The sequence below is a fragment of the Chiloscyllium punctatum genome, chromosome 12 (assembly GCF_047496795.1).
Source record: "Chiloscyllium punctatum isolate Juve2018m chromosome 12, sChiPun1.3, whole genome shotgun sequence".
NCBI classification, from domain to species: domain Eukaryota; kingdom Metazoa; phylum Chordata; class Chondrichthyes; order Orectolobiformes; family Hemiscylliidae; genus Chiloscyllium; species Chiloscyllium punctatum.
Window position 1 is genome coordinate 32,110,089 of NC_092750.1, and position 21,169 is coordinate 32,131,257.

The following is a 21,169-nucleotide window of genomic DNA, read 5'->3' on the forward strand; positions in this document are numbered from 1 at the left end:
CGAGTTATCCAGGGTTCTGGCAATACCACACCCCCAGTACTTTATATAGCAGTGGTCTCTTTCTTTAAGTATGCAAAAACTTTGGAAGTAGTTCAGAGAAAGTTAACTTGACCAATACCTAGAATGGGTATGATTTCTCATAAGGAAGGGTTGGACAGGCTAGGTTTGTATCCACATACAACATCCTGAATGTTCTTGATTGTGGGGTTTGGAAAGCACGTTTCCATGTGTGGAAGGATTTAGAGCTTGGGAGCCACTGTTTCAAAATAAGGAACTGCCCATTTAAGACAGAGCTATTGAGATATTTTTTCCTCAAAAGTCTTTGGAACTCTTCCTCAAAAAGGGGTTGAAATAGAATGTTACATTATTTTTAAGGCGCAAGTAGACAGAGTCTTGATAAGAGGGCGAAAGGTTATCAGACATAGGCAGGAATCTAGAGTCATAAAATAAGCCATGATCATCTTTAATGATGGAGCAGGCTTGAAGGACGAGCCACACCTGCTCTTAATTCATACATTTGCAAGAAATTAGTATTTCTGCTCATAGCAAGTTGAGCAATCGAAGATGGAGGACGGGAAAAATTTCTGGTTCTAAGAGCTGCTCCTTTTATTGAGGAATTTTAAGTGCTGGAGGTGATTTCCTCAAATTACAGGAGCAGCAATTACTGTTTCATATGCTGTTGCATTGTTTTGGAACTTTGGGGGAAAAAAAGACAAAACAACAGTTTTAGGAAGGGAGAAGAACAAAGGTCATTGCAGGAGAGGTGGGTAGAGAGGGGAGAGAGGAGGAAGAAGAGGATGAGGAAGAGGAGAAAAGAGAGGGAAGAGGAGTCTTAGATACAGTCACATAGATGGGTTAACTCCAGGAAAGCTAAGAGAGGTAGGCAACTAGTGGAGGAGTTTTTTATGCATATACCCATTTCAAAACAGGTATGCTGTATTGGAAAATGTAGGAGGTGGTGGATTCTCAGGGGAACGTAGCATGAACAGCCAAGTTTCTGGTATTGAGACTGGAGTAATGCAACGAGGTGTACGTTGGGTTCCAAGAGATCAATCGTGTTCGGGGATTCTCTAAACTGAGGTACAGACAGACGTTTGTGTGGCCAGCAGTGAAAAAGCAGAATGGTGTGTTGCTTCCCTGGTGCCAGGATCAATGATGTCTCAGAGAGGGTGCAGAATGTTCTCACGGGGGAGAGGGGCCAGCAAGAGGTCATTGTACACATTGGAACCAATCAAATAGGAAGGGAAAAGGTGGAGATTCTGAAGGAAGATTACAGGGAGTTTAATTTAAAAAGTAATATCTGGACTACTCCCGGTTCTACAAGCTAGGGAGGGCAGGAATAAAAGGATAGAGCAGATGAATGCATGGCTAAGGAGCTGGTATAGGGGGGAGGGTTCACATTTTTGTACCACTGGAATCTCTTTTGGGGTAGAAGTGACCTGTACAAGAAGGACGGATTGCACCTAAATTGGAAGGGGACTAATATACTGGCAGGGAAATTTGCAAGAGCTGCTTGGGAGGATTTAAACTAGTAAGGTGGGGGGGTGGGACCCAGGGAGATATAGTGAGGAAAGCGGTCAATCTGAGACTGGTACAGTTGAGAACAGAAGCGAGTCAAACAGTCAGGGCAGGCAGGGACAAGGTAGGACAAATAAATTAAACTGCATTTATTTCAAAGTAAGGGGCCGAACAAGGAAGGCAGATGAACTCGGAGCATGGTTAGGAATATGGAACTGGGATATCACAGCAATTACAGAAACATGGCTCAGGGATAGGCAGGACAGGCAGCTTAATGTTCCAGGATACAAATGCTACAGGGAGGACAGAGTGAGGCAAGAGAGGAGGGGTGTGGCATTTCTGATAAGGGATAGCATGACAGCAGTGCTGAGGAAGGATATTCCCGGAAATGCATCCAGGGAAGTTGTTTGGGTGAAGCTGAGAAATATGGAAGGGATGATAACCTTATTGGGATTGTATTATAGATCCCCTAATAGTCAGAGGGAAATTGAGAAACAAACTTGTCAGGAGATCTCAGCGAGCTGTAAGAATAATAGGGTGGTTATGGTAGGGGATTTTAACTTTCCAAACATAGACTGGGACTGCCATAATGTTAAGGGTTTAGATGGAGAGGAATTTGTAAAGTGTGTACAAGACAATTTTCTGATTCAGTATGTGGATGTACCGACTAGAGAAGGTGCAAAACTGGACTTACTCTTAGGAAATAAAGCAGGGCAGGTGACTGAGGTGTCAGTGGGGGAGCACTTTGGGGCCAGCAACCATAATTCTATTAGATTTAAAATAATGATGGAAAAGGATAGACCAGATCTAAAAGTTGAAGTTCTAAATTGGAGGAAGGCTAATTTTGACGGTATTAGGCAAGAACATTTGAAAGCTGATTGGGGGCAGATGTTCGCAGGTAAAAGGACGACTGGAAAATGGGAAGCCTTCAGAAATGAGATAACGAGAATCCAGAGAAAGTATATTCCTGTTAGAGTGAAAGGAAAAGCTGGTAGGTTTAGGGAATGCTGGATGACTAAAAAAATTGAGGGCTTGGTTAAGAAAAAGAAGGAAGCATATGTCAGTTATAGACAGGATAGATCGAGTGAGTCCTTAGAAGAGTATAAAGGAAGTAGGAGTATACTTAAGAGGGTAATCAGGAGGGCAAAAAGGGGACATGAGATAGCTTTGGCAAATAAAATTAAGGAGAATCCAAAGAGTTTTTACAAATACATTAAGGACAAAAGGCTAACTAAGGAGAGAATAGGACCCCTCAAAGATCAGCAAGGCAGCCTTTGTGTGGAGCCACAGAAAATGGGGAAGATACTAAATGAATATTTTGCATCAGTATTTACTGTGGAAAAGGATATGGAAGATATAGATTGTAGGAACATAGATGGTGACATCTTGCAAAAATGTCCAGATTACCGAGGAGGAAGTGCTGGATGTCTTGAAACACATAAAAGTGGATAAATCCCCAGGACCTGATCAGGTGCACCCGAGAACTCTTGTGGGAAGCTAGAGAAGTGATTGCTGAGCCTCATGCCGAGATATTTGTATCATCGATAGTCACAGGTGAGGTGCCGGAAACTAGAGGTTGGCAAACGTGGTGCCACTGTTTAAGCAGGGTGATAAGGACAAGCCAGGGAACTATAGACCGGTGAGCCTGACCTCAGTGGTGGGCAAGTTGTTGGAGGGAATCCTGAGGGACAGGATGTACATGTATTTGGAAAGGCAAGGATTGATTAGGGATAGTCAACATGGCTTTGTGCATGGGAAATCATGTCTCACAAACTTGATTTAGTTTTTTGAAGAAGTAACAAAGAAGATTGATGAGGGCAGAGAGGTAGATATGATCTGTATGGACTTCAGTAAGGCGTTCGACAAGGTTCCCCGTGGGAGACTGATTAGCAGGGTTAGATCTCATGGAATAGAGGGAGAACTAGCCATTTGGATACAGAACTGGGTCAAAAGGTAGAAGACAGAGGGTGGTGGTGGTGGAGGGTCGTTTTTCAGACTGGAGGCCTGTGACCAGTGCAGTGCCACAAGGAGCGGTGCTGGGTCCTCTACTTTTTGTCATTTACATAAATGATTTGGATGCGAGCATAAGAGGTAGAGTTAGTAAGTTTGCAGATGACACCAAAATTGGAGGTGTAGTGGACAACGAAGAGGGTTATCTCAGATTACAACAGGATCTGGACCAGATAGGCCAATGGGCTAAGAACTGGCAGATGGAGTTTAATTCAGATGAATGAGAGCTGCTGCATTTTGGGAAAGCAAATCTTAGCAGGACACTTAATGGTAAGGTCCTAGGGAGTGTTGCTGAACAAAGAGACCTTGGAGTGCAGGTTCATAGCTCCTTGAAAGTGGAGTCGCAGGTAGATAGGATAGTGAAGGAGGCATTTGGTATGCTTTCCTTTATTGGTCAGAGTATTGAGTACAGGAGTTGGGAGGTCATGTTGCAGCTGTTCAGGACATTGGTTAGGCCACTGTTGGAATATTGCATGCAATTCTGGTCTCTGTTCTGTCGGAAAGATAGGCCATCGAACATAGAACAATACAGCGCAGAACAGGCTCTTCGGCCCTCAAATGTTGCGCCGACCTGTGAACTATTCTCAGCTTGTTCCCCTGCATTATCCCAAAATCATCCATGTGCTTATCTAAGGACTGTTTAAATCTCCCTAATGTGGCTGAGTTGACTACATTAGCAGGTAGGCCATTCCACGCCCTTAGCACTTACTGCATGAAGAACCTGCCTCTGACATCTGTCTTAAATCTACCACCCCTCTATTTGTAGTTATGCCCTCTCATACACGCTGATGTTATCATCCTAGGAAAAAGACTTTCACTATCTACCCGATCTAATCCTCTGATCATCTTATATATCGCTATCAAATCCCCTCTTCGCCTGTTTCTTGCCTTCCCGAAATATAGGGGCCAGAACTGTACACAATTTGTTGTGAAACATGAAAGGGCTCAGAAAAGATTTACAACGATGTTGCCAGGTTGGAGGGTATGAGCTATAGGGAGAGGCTGAACAGGCTGGGGCTGTTTTCCTTGGAGCTTTGGAGGCTGAGGGTAACCTTATAGAGGTTTACAAAATTATGAGGGGCATAGATAGGGTAAATAGGCAAAGTCTTTTCCCTGGGTTGGAAGCGTCCAGAACTAGAGGGCATAGGTTTAGGTGAGGGGGGAAAAGATATAAAAGAGACCTCAGGAGCAACTTTTTCCATACAGAGGGTGGTACGTGCATGGAACGAGCTGCCAGAGGAAGTGGTGGAGGCTGGTACAATTGCACCATTTAAGAGGCAATTGGATGGGTGTTATGAATAGGAAGGGTGTGGAGGGATACGGGCCGGGGGCTGGCAGGTGGGACTAGATTGGGTTGGGATATCTGGTCGGCATGGACGGGTTGGACCAAAGCGTCTGTTTCCATGCTGTATATGAATCTATATCACCACTATGCCAACCTTCCAATACACATATTTAGTGTATCCTGGGAGTTCTGATCCTGATATTGCAATGAGTATTATGGCTATGCTGGAGAGTAGATTTGTTAGAAATTACACACATATACATCCAAAATGTTTATGGATAAATGGGATTATGCCAGAGGTAAGTGACTTGTTTAGATGATTGTATCAGAATTTAGACTGGCGGAGATTTAGATTCATATCATAATTTTTGGCCTTGTCAGAGTATATAGTTGAATTGTGAGGCGATATCCTTTGAAATTCACAGATCTGAAACATTAGCTGTTTCTCTCTTCACAGATGTTCCAGAATTGAGTATTTATAGCATTTCCTGTTTTCATTTCAGACTTCGACTGTCTGCAGTTTTAGTTGATGTCATCCTCGATCTAAACCTCATGGTTAACTGATACGTTTCAAATGTTCTCTTTGACAGCACGTTTTCAAGAACCTGGTTATTGATTTCAATTTTTTTAACATTTAAAAAAATCATTTAACAAGTTGATAGAATAACTAAATTACATAATAGGTTTTTTAACCATTCAAATCATTACTATTTAGAAGCAAACAGACTTATAAGTAATAGACAGCATGTTTTGTGTGGGGGAGGTCATGCCTTACTAACTTGAGGTAACAAAGATGATTAATGATGAGAAAGCAGCTAATGTTGTCTGTATGGACTTCAGTAAAGTGTCTGACAAGGTCCCTAACGGCAGACTGGTACAAAAAGTGAAGTCACATGGTATTGGGGTGAGCTGGCAAGATGGATATTGAACTGGCTTATTCGGAGGACATAAAGGGTAGTGACTAGATTCCCTACAGTGTGGAAACAGGCCCTTCGGCCCAACAATTCCACACCAATCCTCCAAAGAGTAACCCACCCAGAACCATTCCCCTCTGACTAATGCACCTAACATTATGGTTAATTTAGCATGGCCAATTTACCTGACCTACACATCTTTGGACTGTGGGAGGAAACTGAGCACCCGGAGGAAATCCACGCAGACACAGGGAGAATGTCTGTGTGTAATTTGCACAGTCACCTGAGGCTGGAATCGAACTTGGGACCCTGGTGCTGTGAGGCAGCAGTGCTAACCACTGAGCCACCGTGGTGAAAGGATGCTTTTTGGAATGGAGGGTCATGACTAGTGGTGTCACATAGGGATCAGTCTGGGACCTCGGCTATTCATGGTGTACATAAATGATTTGAAGGAAAACAGCTAGTCTAATTAGTAAATCTGCACACGATACAAAGATTGGTGGAGTTGCAGATAGTGAGGAAGATTGTTAGAAGATATAGCAGAATATAGAACAGTTGGAGGCATGGGTAGAAAAATGGCAGATGGAGTTTAATCCAGACAAATGTGAGGTGATGCATTTTGGAAGATCAAGTACAGTTCAAAATTATACAGTGAATGGCAGAACCCTTAGTAGTATTGATATGCAAAGGGTTCTGGATGTGCAGGTCAACAGATCACTGAAGGTGGCAGGGCAGGTAGATGAGGTAGTGAAAAAGGCCTGTGGTAAGCTTGTCTTCATAGGAAGAGGCATTATGTATAAGGATAGACAAGTTATGCTGTGGCATTATAGAAATTTAGTTCGGCCACACTTGGAATATTGCATGCAGTTCTGGTCACCTTACTACCAGAAGGCTGTGAATGCTTTGGAATGGGTACAGAAAAAGGTTTACCAGTATGTTGCCTGGTACGGGGGATTTTAGCTGTGAAGGAAAGTTGGATTTGTTTTCGCTAGAATACAGGAAATTGAGGGATGACCTGATAGAAATTTATAAAATTGTGAATGGATAGAGTTGAAAATATTAGGCTTTTTCCTGGGATAAGGGTCAAGGGTCAAGGGATCAATTACTATGAGACACAGTTTCAAAGTACGGTGAAGCCAATTTAAAAAATGTGCAAGGCAAGCTTTTCACACAGAGGATGATGAGTGGCTAGAATCACTACCAGAGGTGGTGGTGCAAGCAGACAAATAGCAGTATTCAAGAAACATCTGGACAAATACATGAAAATGAAGGAAATAGAGGGATACGGATTCTGTCAGTAAGGACAGCTTTAGTACGGAAGGGCAAAACGTGTTGGTACAGGCTTGGAGGGCTGAAGGGCCTGTTCCTGTGCTGTACTGTTCTTTGTTCTTTATCATAACTGCCTGATGCAGGTTTTTTAAAAACACTAAAATGGTCATAGACAACTTGAAACAGGAATTCAATTTATAAACTTTAACAGAGTCAGTCACAAGCAAGTTGTTTTACCAAATTTTAGATAAATCAGCTTTGGTACATCGCAATAGTTTTCAGTCAAAATATAAGTAGATAATAGTTGCTCCAAGATAAATTCTGTCAAATATAGGCCAGTAAGGCTAAGAAAGCTCAAAATCAATCACAGCAGTCTTTCCACCATAGAGGAAGTGGTTAATTGAGGATTGTGTAAGAAAATAGGAGAATGGTCAAGAGGCTTGGTAATTGAAGATACCAGGGAAAAGAAAAAGCTGCATCTCCATCAAGTCAAAGTAATTAAAATGAACAAATATCTTGCAAATCAAATTAAGCAGGAGAAATTATATAGTATAATTCATCATCATTTACCAATGAACCAAAGAGATCTAACATGACCAAACACCACAGTTACATGGAACATTTGGTTTGGAGAGCTATTTCAAGAAGGTGTCTTTGTTTTGCAGTAGTTGGAACAGAAAAACAACTGTGCACACTTCATCACAAGAAATATATTGAGATATCCCAAATCCTGCTACTTTCTTTGGCAGCCATTCACCTTTGTAAAACACTAGGTGTGCCACTTTTGCACATCTCAGCACATTGCTAATGCACCTTCATTTCCCAATTTGCCTTAGGGTCAATTTCCATCCAACAACCTCTCAAAGCTGGAACTCAAGCTGTGTTTCGTCAAGAAGCCTCATTCCTTTTGCACAGTGTGGAGTTTTAGCACAAATAATCAATTTAATGAGATTGGAGTGAAGTAGCATCTTTAAGTAGGAGAGAGCTCAAAAGGACAGATTTGTAGGAGAATTCAAGAGCTAATGGCACAGCCTCAAGTGGGCATCAATAAGTCACAAGAAGCTAGAACAATTGGAGTAGTGCCAAGTTCATGGAGGACCGTCAAACTGGAGGAAGTGAAGAAAGGAGGCAGGAATGGATGGATAAACATGTGAGTTTCAAGCTGAGTAGCTGACACTACATCCGTCCCATTACAAAGATAATCTGCTATGATCTTGTAATACCATCTCATCCATCCTATGATATTTTCACCTCCCTCCCTGAGCCTAACAGATTTTTCTGAAACCCAACTTTCAACCAAATTTTTCCTTACTCGTCCTATTATCTCTTTTTTGACACAGTATCAACTTTTGTCTGAATATGCTTCCATTAAATTCCTTAATGTTTTTCTACATTAAAAACCCCACACAAGTACATTAATGTTCTTACGACAAAATACACCTAATGTTAACATTACATTATTCAAATCTACCAATTGAAAGAAGATTAACTGACCAAAGAAGAAGAACAAGAACAAGCAGTGAAGAAAACTGCAGCAAAAAAAGATGCATGGAGATGGGGCAAAATAGACAACTACTAAAAGGTGACCCAAAAGGTGCAATGTGTTGACTGGACTCCTGCCCCATACAATTCTTTGGTTTAATTAAATGGCGGCAATCACACTGCAGAGAAAAGGTGATTAAATGAAACAGGGCAAGGTGAAGGCATAGTGCTATTGTCAGTGGACTAAAAATCCAAAAGATTTAGGTCATGTTTGAGGGACCCAGTTTCAAATCCCACCGCAGATGGTGGAATTTTAATTCAATTTAAAATAAAATTTTAAAAATCGGTAATTTAAAGTCCAATGATGACTTGAAACCATTGTTAATTTGTTATTAATAACCCATCTGGTTCACTAGAATTCAAAATGCATAAAAATTAAGTCAAGAAATTCCAGAGACATTAAAACACCAGACAGAAACGCAGCACTAATGCTATAAAGTTAATATTATTCAAAATAACACTGATCAAGTGTCAAAATGGCAAAATGCCACCTTCTAAAGAAACCAACCTGTCCAAACACATCCCCACAATGTGCTGGTTTGATTATTGTTCCCTGGGACCAATTTGCATACGTCTTTTTAAATTAAATAGACTTGAAATTGGACTGTACACATTCTGACGTTTTTTTTAAAACGTAGATGGAAATGAGCTAAGTAGCTGAAAACCTTTAAACTTATGCCTCGTTGATTGCTCCAGACATTTTACACAACTACATATGCAAAATAGGAAACAACTAACAAGTACCATGAAAGACTAAAAATAAAATCCATATTGTGGCTGTCCTAAAATGTTAACTTCAGAATTGCATGTGTAATGAATATAGCAAGTGCATAAACAGAAAAAAAAGACAGAAGACATTTCAGTAATTTATCTGCTTCATAAGTTTGATGGATGGTACTATTAGGATTTCAATATATCGCTGGAGCGGTTAAAGTCCCTCTAGGTATTTTAGCAAGGCAGCAATACAGTTACAGGAATTAAGGTCTTACAGTCAATCAACTTTAATAACTAAAATAATAAATAAAGTTCCAAGAAACAGTCTAAGTTGCAATACGTGCTCCAAGAGGTTTCCAATTTCTGTAAACTGACAGTCAAAATACCAGTCTCTGATCCTTGACCCATATTATTATATAGTTTTAAAATGTGAGACGTGAGATAATTAATGAGGGTAAATAAAAATTATTTCTAGATATTCTTAAACTAGGGAATCTACTTTTAGTCAACATCAAGACTCTGAACTATTTTTATGTACTGGTCTCATCAATATAGTTCAGGAAGCTGTCACATGCTCCATGAGCAAAAGCATGCCTCTCGCCATAATGGGAGGCACAAGATGTTGTGATTCGCTCAGTATGTTAAGCTAAACGCTGGCCATTAATTTAAGAAGGATTCTACATTCTGGCTTGGAAGAGAACCCAGAAGGCGCATTACTATCACAAAGAGTCTCAAAAATGTTCTGGCCATGTTTGAAATGGCCTATAAAAGGGTCACGATTACCAGACTGGAAAAGTTGTTCTGGTCGATCCTGCCTGTCCTGAAAAACCGTGATAATGAATGCGTATTCCAAACATACTTTTTGGATTTTGAAGTATATTCTCCACCTCATTGAAAATCCATGAAATCTTTAATAGTTAATTCAAAAAAGGTCATTCTGGCCCTGCTTTTTACTTTTAGCAAAATTGGTGCACGGTTGGAATATTGCGTGCAATTCTGGTCTCCTTCCTATCAGAAAGATATTGTGAAACTTGAAAGGGTTCAGAAAAGATTTACAAAGATGTTGCCAGAGTTGGAGAATCTAAGCTACAGGGAGAGGCTGAACAGGCTGGGGCTGTTTTCCCTGGAGCGTCAGAAGCTGAGGGGTGACTTTATAGGGGTTTACAAAATTATGAGGGGCATGGATAGGATAAACAGGCAAAGTATTTTCCCTGGGGTCAGGGAGTCCAGAACTAGAGGGTATAGGTTTAGGGTGAGAGGGGAAAGATATAAAAGAGACCTCAGGAGCAACTTTTTCCATACAGAGGGTGGTACGTGTATGGAATGAGCTGCCAGAGGATGTGGTGGAGGCTGGTACAATTGCAACATTTAAGAGGCATTTGGATGGGTATATGAATAGGAAGGGTTTGGAGGGATATGGGCCGGGTGTGGCAGGTGAGACTAGATTGGGTTGGGATATCTGGTCAGCATGGACAGGTTGGACCGAAGGGTCTGTTTCCATGCTGTACATCTCTATGACTCTAAATTGGTCTCTCTCTTGTTTAAAATTAAGAACAAAAGCTCCTTTCTCTTCTACCTTTCTCCCCTTATGACTCTTATTCTGAAAGCAGTAGCTCGTGTAGCAACCTTTGTTGCTTAATCCAAACCTAAACAGCACATATGGGTAATTCAACCATCTGCAACTGATTTGATCCTTATACTTGCAGAAGTGATTTAAGGATCATAACCTGGAAAAAAAAATTACTTGATTTTCTTCCTCTCCAAAGTCTAGGAATTTTGTGAGGCTAACTGTTTGTGCTTTCAGAGTTATCTCTAATGAAATCAACTAACAGCAAAGGAAAAGACCACATCTGTGTTTTTTCTGATTGCATGACACAGACCAACTTTGTTGTCATCACTGAAAATTGGTGCATGTCAACAAAAGATTAACAGAAATGATAAAATAAATTTAAAAAAAAAAGATAATGTGGCATAGATATATTCTTAAAAACTAAAATTTAAAAAATTCAATTTAATTATTTTTTGTTACCTCTTTTAGCTGCTGTGTGATTGAAGCAAGATGATCATTTTCAGACTGGGCATTGGTGAGCACATTTTTCAACTGTTTTAGTTCTGTTTGCAGTTCTAGAATCTTCCCAACATAATAGGCCTCTTTAGAAGCAGACTCCTGAATCAAGGACTCCTCACGACTCTCTCCATCAGCTGCTACTTTCTTCTGGTTGCTATATGCCTGACCAAAAGCCTAAAAACAGAAACCACAAGGCTTAGGGGAACAGAACTGCACACTGCATCAATCGCATAAACAAATAATAATATACATTTTGTACACTGATCATGGATGCTTAAGTTATATAAATTGCACAGTACTAAAGTTCAAAGACATTTAGAAATTTTCAAAGTTATAAACTACATTCAAAACAGTTTTCCAACAGTGAATACTTTCAGCTTTGTTAAGTCTATTACATGCTGGCAGAGTGATGTTTCAGAATTACCTATTCTTATAGTTCATTTGTTTAACTTTCATTACCTTAAACTGACTATACGATGACATTTAAGCAGATCATATGCAATTACTGCTATCATGCTGACTTTTTCAGCACAACACTTCCTTTTGAAATGGTTTCATGAAAAATTCAAACCAGTGTTGCAAATTAAATGGAAAATGACAATCAAACCCCACCACAGTAAAAACTTCAGTCAAAACTATTTCCATGAAAGGCCAAGAATTATGCTTAATAGAAATGTGCTCAAAAGAAAAGGGGTGCAAAATAGGATGTGGTCATCGCTAAACAGGCAGGCATTTATTGCCCAGATAGCAGTTGAGAGCCAAACCCCAATCATATGGATTCACAGTCAAATGTCGGCTAGACCAGGTAAGGACAGCAGTTTCCTTCCTTAAAAGGACAGCAGTTAACCAAATGGGTTTACCCTGATACTCCTGGCCATCATTAGAGTCTTAATTCCACCATGCACCATGGCAGGATTCAAACCTAGATACTGAGACCTGGGTTTCAGAATTAATAGTCTAGTGATAATACCACTAGACATTTGCTTTCCCACAGCCATCCAACCACAAATTTTACAACTTTTTCAGTATATGGATGAAGTTAACCAAGATCACATTTAATTCTCACTGTTTGCCTTCAAGACCTTCTCTTGAATCACTATTATGGCAAAGGTGGTAGGTTTGGAAGTTCCAGGATTTTCACCCAATGAGAATAGAATGGCAAATGTAGACGAGAACTTGGAGGTGCTGTTCATTTACCAGTCTTGGAGTGTCCATTCAAAATAGCTTCAATATACTTTTTAAAAAAAGGTCTGAAGACATGTCACTGGACCCAAAACGTTAACACTGCTTTCTCTCCACAGATACAGACAGATCTGTTGAGTTTTTCCAGGTATTTCTGTTTCTACTTCAAATAGTAGGTAATTTTACATCATTGTATCAAGAGAAAGATGTTGTAGAAATGGCCAGCATTTACAAAGCCCAGCTGACCCCGTTCATGCGCCAAAGTCAGTATCCACTCATTCCACACAAACTGTGTTCTTAACCTATATGTTTCTTGTAGTTTGATACAGAATTTTTCAAAAGTAAAAATCATTCTATATTATATTTCTTGGTGAAATATTAATTTAGGATGCTTTATACATCATTTCCAAATATGCATTAAATTCAGTCAATTTTAATGTTCTCCACCAAGTAAAGGGAATCCTTCTCAAAAAGAGAAGTTGTGGCTCTTACTGTAGGAAAAGTCTGTGATATGATGTGAAGCAGGAACAAAGATGCCTTACAAAATCTATCCAAATCAATTTTAAACTTAATCAATGCAGAACTAACTCATTTTTTTTGCCTGTCCCTAGTTCAAAATTTGAAAACTCCTTTCCTTATGGCACCCCTAGCATGGGTTGCAGTGTTTCAGGCAATGGCTCACATCACCTTCTCAAATGCAATTAGGGATGGGTAAGAAATGCTGGCCTACCCAGCAATGATCACAGTCCATGAAAGATTTCTTTTTAAGAATCACCAACTGAACCCAAACCATAAATATTTTAAATTGATATTAAGACTGTTTATCATGTTTATCCATATGATTTTTGAGAAGATTTGTAGCTCAGGTTCAGGTTGTAAGTTTGCCAGCTGAGCTGGTAGGTTTGTTCTCAGACATTTTGTCACCATGCTAGGTAACATCATTGGTGAGCCTCCAGTGAAGCACTGGTGTTCTGCCCCACTTTCTATTTATGTGCCTTAGACTGTTAAAGTGGTTGATATCATTTCTAGTTCTTTTTCTCAGGAGTTTAGTAAATGGAGTCCAAATCGATGTGTTTATTGATAGAGTTCTGGTTTGAATGCTAGGCCTCTAGCAATTCCCGTTTGTGTCTCTGTTTAGAATGGATGTGTTCTCCTTCGTCTATATGCAAGGATGAGTGATAGCTGGTCATGTGTTTTGGTGACTAGTTGGTGTTAGTGTATCCTGGTGGCTAGCTTCCTGCCTGTCTATCCGATGTAGTGTTTGTTGCAGTCTTTGCAGGGTATTTTATAAATGACATTTGTTTTGCTGATTGGTGCTTCAGGGTCCTTCAGGTTCATCAGTAGCCGTTTCCATGTCTTGTTTGGTTTGTGGGTTACCATGACACCAAGGGGTCACAGTAGTTTTGTAGTCATCTCCAAGATGTCTTTGCTGTATGGTACTGTGGCTAGAGTATCTGGGTGTGTTGTCTTCTTGTCTGAATTTGTTGTTCAAGAATTGGCGCACAGTGTTTAATCGGGTACCCACTGTTCCAGAATACATCATAGATATGTTTTTTCTGCTGCTTGTAGATCATGGGTGCCATAGTGTGTTGAGGCCCATTTAAACTATGAGCAGAAGAAAAATACCTATATAGCATATTCAAGGACATTATCTACCCAATAGACACAGTCCACCAATTCTTAAACAAGACGACACAATATGACCAGAGACCTTAGACACACTACCATACAAAGACATCTCGGAGAGGACTGCCAGACTAACTCAGACCCCTTGGTGTCACAAACCTAACAACACACGGAAACAGCTACTGATGCACCTAAAAGACCCTGTACCAGCAACCAGTAATACGAATGTCATTTATAAAATACCCTGCAAGGACTGCAACAAACACTACATTGGACAGACAGGCAGGAAACTAGCCACCAGACATGACCAGCTATCACTCGTATCCACTTTGATGGGGACAACACATCCATCCTAGAACAGGCTAACAGAGACACACACAAGAATTCATAGAGGCCTGGCATTCAAACTGGGAACTCCATCAACAAATACATCAATTTGTACCCCATTTCTGTCCTCTTGAAACAAAAACCACCCGCTTTAACAGACCAAGACACAACAGAAAGCAGGACAGAACACCAGCACTGCACCGGAGGCTCAACTGATGATGTTAACTTGCATGGGGACTAAAGTTCGGAGAACAAACCTACCAGCTCAGCGAGCAGACTTACAACCATGTTTATTCATATAATTGACCTGTATAGCTGCTAAGACATTACTTAATTGAAAAATTGCTATTTTAGGAACAGCTGGAAACAATAGGTGGAATTCCTGTTTTGGAACAGACTGAGATTAAAGTCTCCTGCCTAATTTGCACTTGTAGACCAGCCAGAAGTTATGTTCATGACGTACACAGAACCAAATACACTCTACATTTAGGGGATGAAGGAGGTCTGAAGGAAAATGTACTAAAATTACAAGATGAAGTTCTGAATTTTACCAATAGTGTAACCATAAATGTTTTGAACGTACTACTACATCGTGTACAACTTGAATACTGCATGCTAAGAAAGATGAAAAACAACATTATCTTCCATCAGCAACACACAAGTTCCATGTGATACAGGGACTACTTTTATGCTAAAAACAGAAGTACAAAAAAAAATCATTCTTGCATCTGTTCTGATGAATGCAGGACAAAGAATGTTGTCAAAGCTTTCTTTCCAATAACATGTTTGAATTTATAGAACCCATAAATGTGTTATTAATTTAATGATATTTATACAGATCCATTAATATTCCAAATCAACAGCTGCACTGATTTTTTTAAACTTAAACTATTTTACTAACTAACCTGTTCAGAGATATTATTACATACACCTGGGGCAGGTGGGACTTGAACCCATGGCTCCCAGTCCAATGATAAGGGCACTACCAACGTGCAATGTGTTCTCTTTTGAATTGGAAATTAACTTAGAGGAACCTTTCAATATGAGAGGTAATCATTGACCGTAGCACTGTAAGACATGACAGTGTGTTAACACGGATACCATCATTACACGTTGAGACATCTCCCACCATATAAATGGCAGGTACTCATGTGACTTGGCCAACGTGGTCTCTCATACGTTGCATGCAGGGATGGCCTGAATCTTGATATATTGGCAAGACTGAACATATTACGACAATGGATAAATGGACACCGTGCAATGATCACCTGACAGGACTGTTCTCTCCCAGTCGGGGAACACTTCAGCGGTCCAGGACATTCAGCCTCGGACCTCCAGGTGACCGTCCTCCAAAGTGGATTTCGGGACAAGCAACAATGCAAAGTGACCGAGCAGAGGCTGATATCCAAGTTCGATACTCGTGGGGGGAAGGCCTCAGCCAGGACCTTGGGTTCATGTCACACTACAAGTGACTCCACTGCACTATATAGTCACTCACTCTCACACATACACGTGTGCACACACACTCACTCGCGCAGACCTTCTCATACGCACACACACGCATCCTTCACACTCTCCCTTTCATAGGCTTATACCCCATCAAACTCTCAGATACTTGACCAAGCTTACACACACATACCCACTCTGTCTCTCCTGCATACGTGCACAAGTTTATGGGGTGAATCTGTATTTGCAGAATTACATTTTGTTTTGCTCAAAAACTGTATCAATCCATGTAAGAGTCTGTAAGCCCCACTTTAGGAATAGAATTGACTCAACATTGTGTGAAGGTAAAGTCTGTACTATTTAATGCATTGTCTTAGCTGAGATGACACCTAATGTCATTTACAAAATACCATACAAGGACTGTAATAAATACTACATTGGACAAACAGACAGAAAACTAGCCACCAGGATAAGTGAACACCAACAAGCCACAAAAAGACATGACCCACTCTCACTAGTATCCTCACATATGGATGAGGAAGGACACCACTTCGGCTGGGATAACACATCCATCCCAGCACAAGCCAAACAAAGACACGCACTAGAATTCCTAGCAGCATGGCATTCCAATCGGAACTCTACAAACAAACAGAGTTTGACCCCATCTACCAACCTTTGAGAAAAGGAACCAGAAGTGACTTCACCACAGGAAATATCACCAACCCAAAGAAACCCAAACATATAAACAGAAAGCAGGAATTTTCAGCATTGCTTCGCCTGAGGCCCACTGAAGAGATTACCTAATAGGGTAACGAAACATCTGGAAATGAACCTTCCAGCTCAGCGAGCAAATCTACGTCCTAAACCTATCGGACTATAAACTGGTGTGGTTTGGTTTTTACTTCATAAGACATGCTCTCCAGTGCAGGCAGTATCCTGGTAAATCTCTTCTGCACCCGCTCTAAAGCTTCCACATCCTTCCTATAATGAGATGATCAAAACTGAACACAATATTCCAACCGTGGTCCAGGACTTTATGGAGCTGCAGCATAACCTCTTGGCTCTTCAGCCCAATCCCCCTGTGAATGAAAGCCAACACCATACACCCTAACAACCCTATCATCTTGGGTTAAAAAGAGTTGTGCTGGAAAAGCACAGTAGTTCAGGCAGCATACAAGGAGCACGAGTGTTGACATTTCAGGCATAAGCCAGCACCACACCTTTTGACTCTGATCTCCAAAATCTGCAGTCCCACTTTCTCCTATCATTTTGGGTGGCAACCTTGAAGGCTCTACAGGCAGGAGCCTCACAAACCCTCTGTTTCTCCACACTGCCAAGGATTCTGCCTTTAACCATGTAATCTGCATTCAAATTCAACCATCCAAAGTTAATCATTTCACACTTTTCCAAGGTTGAACTCCATTTCTTAGCCTAGCTCTGCATCCAATCAATGGTCCACTGTAACCGACACCAACCCTCCAAACTATCCACACCTCCACCAACTTTTGTGTCATTGGCAAACATTCTAACCCACTCTCCCCCACTTCCTCATGCAAGTCATTTATAAAAGCCCCATGGAACCAGAGCTCCCAGAGCCATCCCTGTGGAATGCCACTGGTCAAAAAGCTCCAGGCTGAATATTTTCCATCTATGTGTCTTCTGTGGGCCATTCAATCCTGTATACATACAACCAAATATCCCTGTATCCCACGCCTCCTCTCATGGGGAACCTTATAAAATACCTTGCTAAAATTCATATACACCACATCTACTGCTCTACCTTCAATCATGCGTTTTGTCACATCCTCAAAGAACTCAAGGTTTGAGAGGCATGACCTACCCCTCACAAAGCCACGTTGACTATCTCTAATCAAGCCAGGCTTTTCCAAGTAATCATAAATCCTGTATCTTAGAATCCTCTCCAATAATTTGCCCACCAGCGACTTAAGACTGACTGGTCTGTAATTCCTAGGGTTATCATTATTGCCTTTCTTGAATAAGAGAATAACATTTGCCACCCTCCAATCATCTGGCACTACTCCAGCAGACAGTGAGGATGCCAAAAGGTACAGCAATCTCTTCCTTGCTTCCTGTAGTAACCTTGGGTATATCCTGTCTTGCCCAGGGGACTTATCTATGCTCACATTTTTCAATGTTTTCAGCACATCTACCTCCTGAACATCAACTTGTTTAAACATATCAGCCTGCTTGACTCTGTCCTCACAAACAACAAGGTTCCTTTCACTCGTAAATACTGAAGCAAAATATTCATTAAGGATCTCCCCATCTCCTCTGACTCCAGGCACAACTTCCCTCCACTATCCCTGAATGGCCCTACCTTCACTGATTAGGGATAGTCAGCATGGTTTTGTGCTTAGGAAATCATGTCTCATGAACCTGATTGAGTTGGTTCAAAAGAGGAATGATGAGGGAAGAGCAGTGGACATGATCTATATGGACTTCAGTAAGGCATTCAACAAGGTTCCTCATTGTAGACAAGGTTAGATCTTGTGGAATACAGGGAGAACTAGCCATTTGGATACAGAACTGGCTCAAAGGTAGAAGACAGACGGTGGTGGAGGAGGGTTCCTTTTCAGACTGGAAGCATGATGTGCCACAAAGATTGGTGCTGGGTCCACTATTCATCATTTATATAAATGATTTGGAAGTGAGTATAAGAGGTATAGTTAGTAAGATTGCAGATGACACCAAAATTGGAGGTGTAGTGGACAGCGAAGAAGGTTACCTCTGATTACAATGGGATCTTGATCAGATGGGCCAATGGGCTGAGAAGTGGCAGATGGAGTTTAATTTATTTCAAAACGCAGCACCTCGCACTTGTTAAGCAAATCTTAGCAGGACTTATACACTTAATGGTAAGGTCCTAGGGAGTGCTGCTGAGCAAACAGATGTTGGAGTGCAGGTTCATTGCTCCTTGAAAGTGGAGTCGCAGGTAGATAGGATACCGAAGGCGGCGTTTGGTATGGTTTCCTTTATTGGTCACAGCATTGAGTATAGGAATTGGGAGGTCGTGTTGCGGGTGTACAGGCTGCTTGAAGAATATTGCATGCAATTATGGTCTCCTTCCTATCGGAAGGATATTGTGAAACTTAAAAGTATGCAGGATGTTGTCAGGATAAGTAGTTTTGAGCTATAGGGAGAGGTTTAATAGGCTGGGGCTGTTTTCTCTGAGGTGACAAAGGGTAAGGGGTGACCTTAGAGGTTTTTAAAATCATAAGGGGCAGGGACAGGATAAACTGACTGTCTTTTCCCTGGGGTGGAGGAGACAAGTACTAGAGGGCATAGGTTTAGGGTGAGAGGGGAAAAATTTAAAAAAGGGACCGAAGGGACAACTTTTTCACGCAGAGGTTGGTGCTTGTATGGAATGAGCTGCCAGAGGAAATGGTGGAGGCTTGTATATTTACAATATTTAAAAGACATCTGGATATACCATGAATAGGAAGGGTTTAGAGGGATACAGACCAAGTGCTAGCAAATGGGCCTAGATTAGGTTAGGATATCTGGTCAGCATGGACAAGTTGAACTGAAGGGTCTGTTTCCATGCTGTGCATCTCTGATTCTATGCACAGGTTGGGTGGATTGGCCATGCTAAATTGCTTACAAGGATGTGTTGGTTGGGTACATTAGTCAGGGGCAAAATGTAGAGTAACTCAGGGTAGGGGAATGGTGTTGCTCTTTGGAGGGTCGGTGTGGGCTTGTTGAGATGAAGGGCCTGTTTCCACACTGTAGGGATTCTATAAAGAAAATTGAATTGCAGCCAAAACATTTAAAAGGAATCTGGATGGATGTATGAAAAAGAAGGGTTGAGAGGGATATGGGACATGTGCTGGCAAATGGGATTAGATTAGGTTATGAGATCTGGTCAGCATGGGCAAGTTGGTCCGAAGGGTCTGTTTCTGTGCTGTAGATCTCTATAACTAAGTGTCGAATGCCTTGGGGTTTTCCTTAATCCTTCACGCCAAGGCTCTTCACGTACCCTTCTAGCTCTCCTACGTCCATTCTTCAGTTCCTTCCTGGCCACCTTATAACCCTCTAGACCGCTGTCTGATTCTTGCTTCCACAAGCTTAAGTTTCTCTTTTCCTTTTGAGTAGATGTCGCATATCTGTCATCCAAGGTTCCTTCGCCCTACCATCCCTTCCTTGCCTCAGTGGGACAGACCTGTCCAACACTCGCAATAAGTGCGCCTAAACAACCTCCATTTCTGTTGTGCATTTCCCTGAGAATATCTGTTCCCAATTTATGCTCCACAGTTCCTACCTAATAGCATTGTAAATCCTCCTCCCACAATTAAATACTTTCCGATACCATCTGCTCCTATCCCTCTCCATTACTATAGTAAAAGGTCAGGGAGTTGTGATTACCATCACAGAAATGTTCTTCCACTGAGATCGGTCACCTGACCTGGTCCGTTGTCAAGCACCACATCCAAAATGGCCTCCCCTTCAGACAGCCTATCTATATATTGAACAAGCAATCCTTCCTGGACACATCTGACAAAATCTGACCTGTCCAAACTATGTGCACTAAGGAGGTTCCAAATCAATATTAAAGTAGTCACCCATGACAACAACCCTGTTACTTCTGTACATTTCCGAAATCTGCCTCCCAATATGCTCCTCGATATCTCTGTTGTTATTGGGAGTTTTTGTAGACCTCTCAAATGAAGTGACTGCTCCTTTCCGGTTTCTGACTTCAACCTGCACTGACTCAGTACACAAACCCTCCTCAACGACCTCTACTTCTGCAGCTATGATACTATCCTGATTAGCAATGCCACTCCCCACCTCTTATCGCCCTCGGCATTCCTTTTGAAACATCTAAACCCCAGAACATCCAATAGCCATTTCTTCCTCAGTGATATCAAAGACTCCGTAATGGCCTCAACGTCGTAGCTCCAAGTATTGATCCATGCTCTCAGTTCATCACCCTTGTTCCTGACACTTCTTACATTAAAATCCACTCACTTCAACTCATCACACTCACTGGAACTTTGTCCTATCAACTGCCTATCCTTCCTCACAGACTCTCTGCACGCTGTATTTGCCTGTTCACCAGCTAGGTAAAAACAATGACTGCAGATGCTGGAAACCAGATTCTGGATTAGTGGTGCTGGAAGAGCACAGCAGTTCAGGCAGCATCCAAGCAGCTTCGAAATCGACGTTTCGGGCAAAAGCCCTTCATCAGGAATAAAGGCAGTGAGCCTGAAGCGTGGAGCTCACCTTCCACATTATCAACCTTCGCATAAA

At 41.3% G+C, this 21,169-nt stretch overlaps 1 protein-coding gene across 2 annotated transcripts in view; it reads right to left on the bottom strand.

The window, feature by feature from the left end:
* Nucleotides 1-21,169, bottom strand: part of LOC140483759 (protein bicaudal D homolog 2-like) — an 89,097-nt gene that overhangs the window by 38,724 nt on the left and 29,204 nt on the right. For both annotated transcript variants that reach the window (XM_072582283.1, XM_072582281.1), the window contains exon 2: nt 11,282-11,494. In XM_072582283.1, coding sequence (XP_072438384.1) covers nt 11,282-11,494 — 213 coding nt within the window. The remainder of the gene's footprint in view (nt 1-11,281; nt 11,495-21,169) is intronic.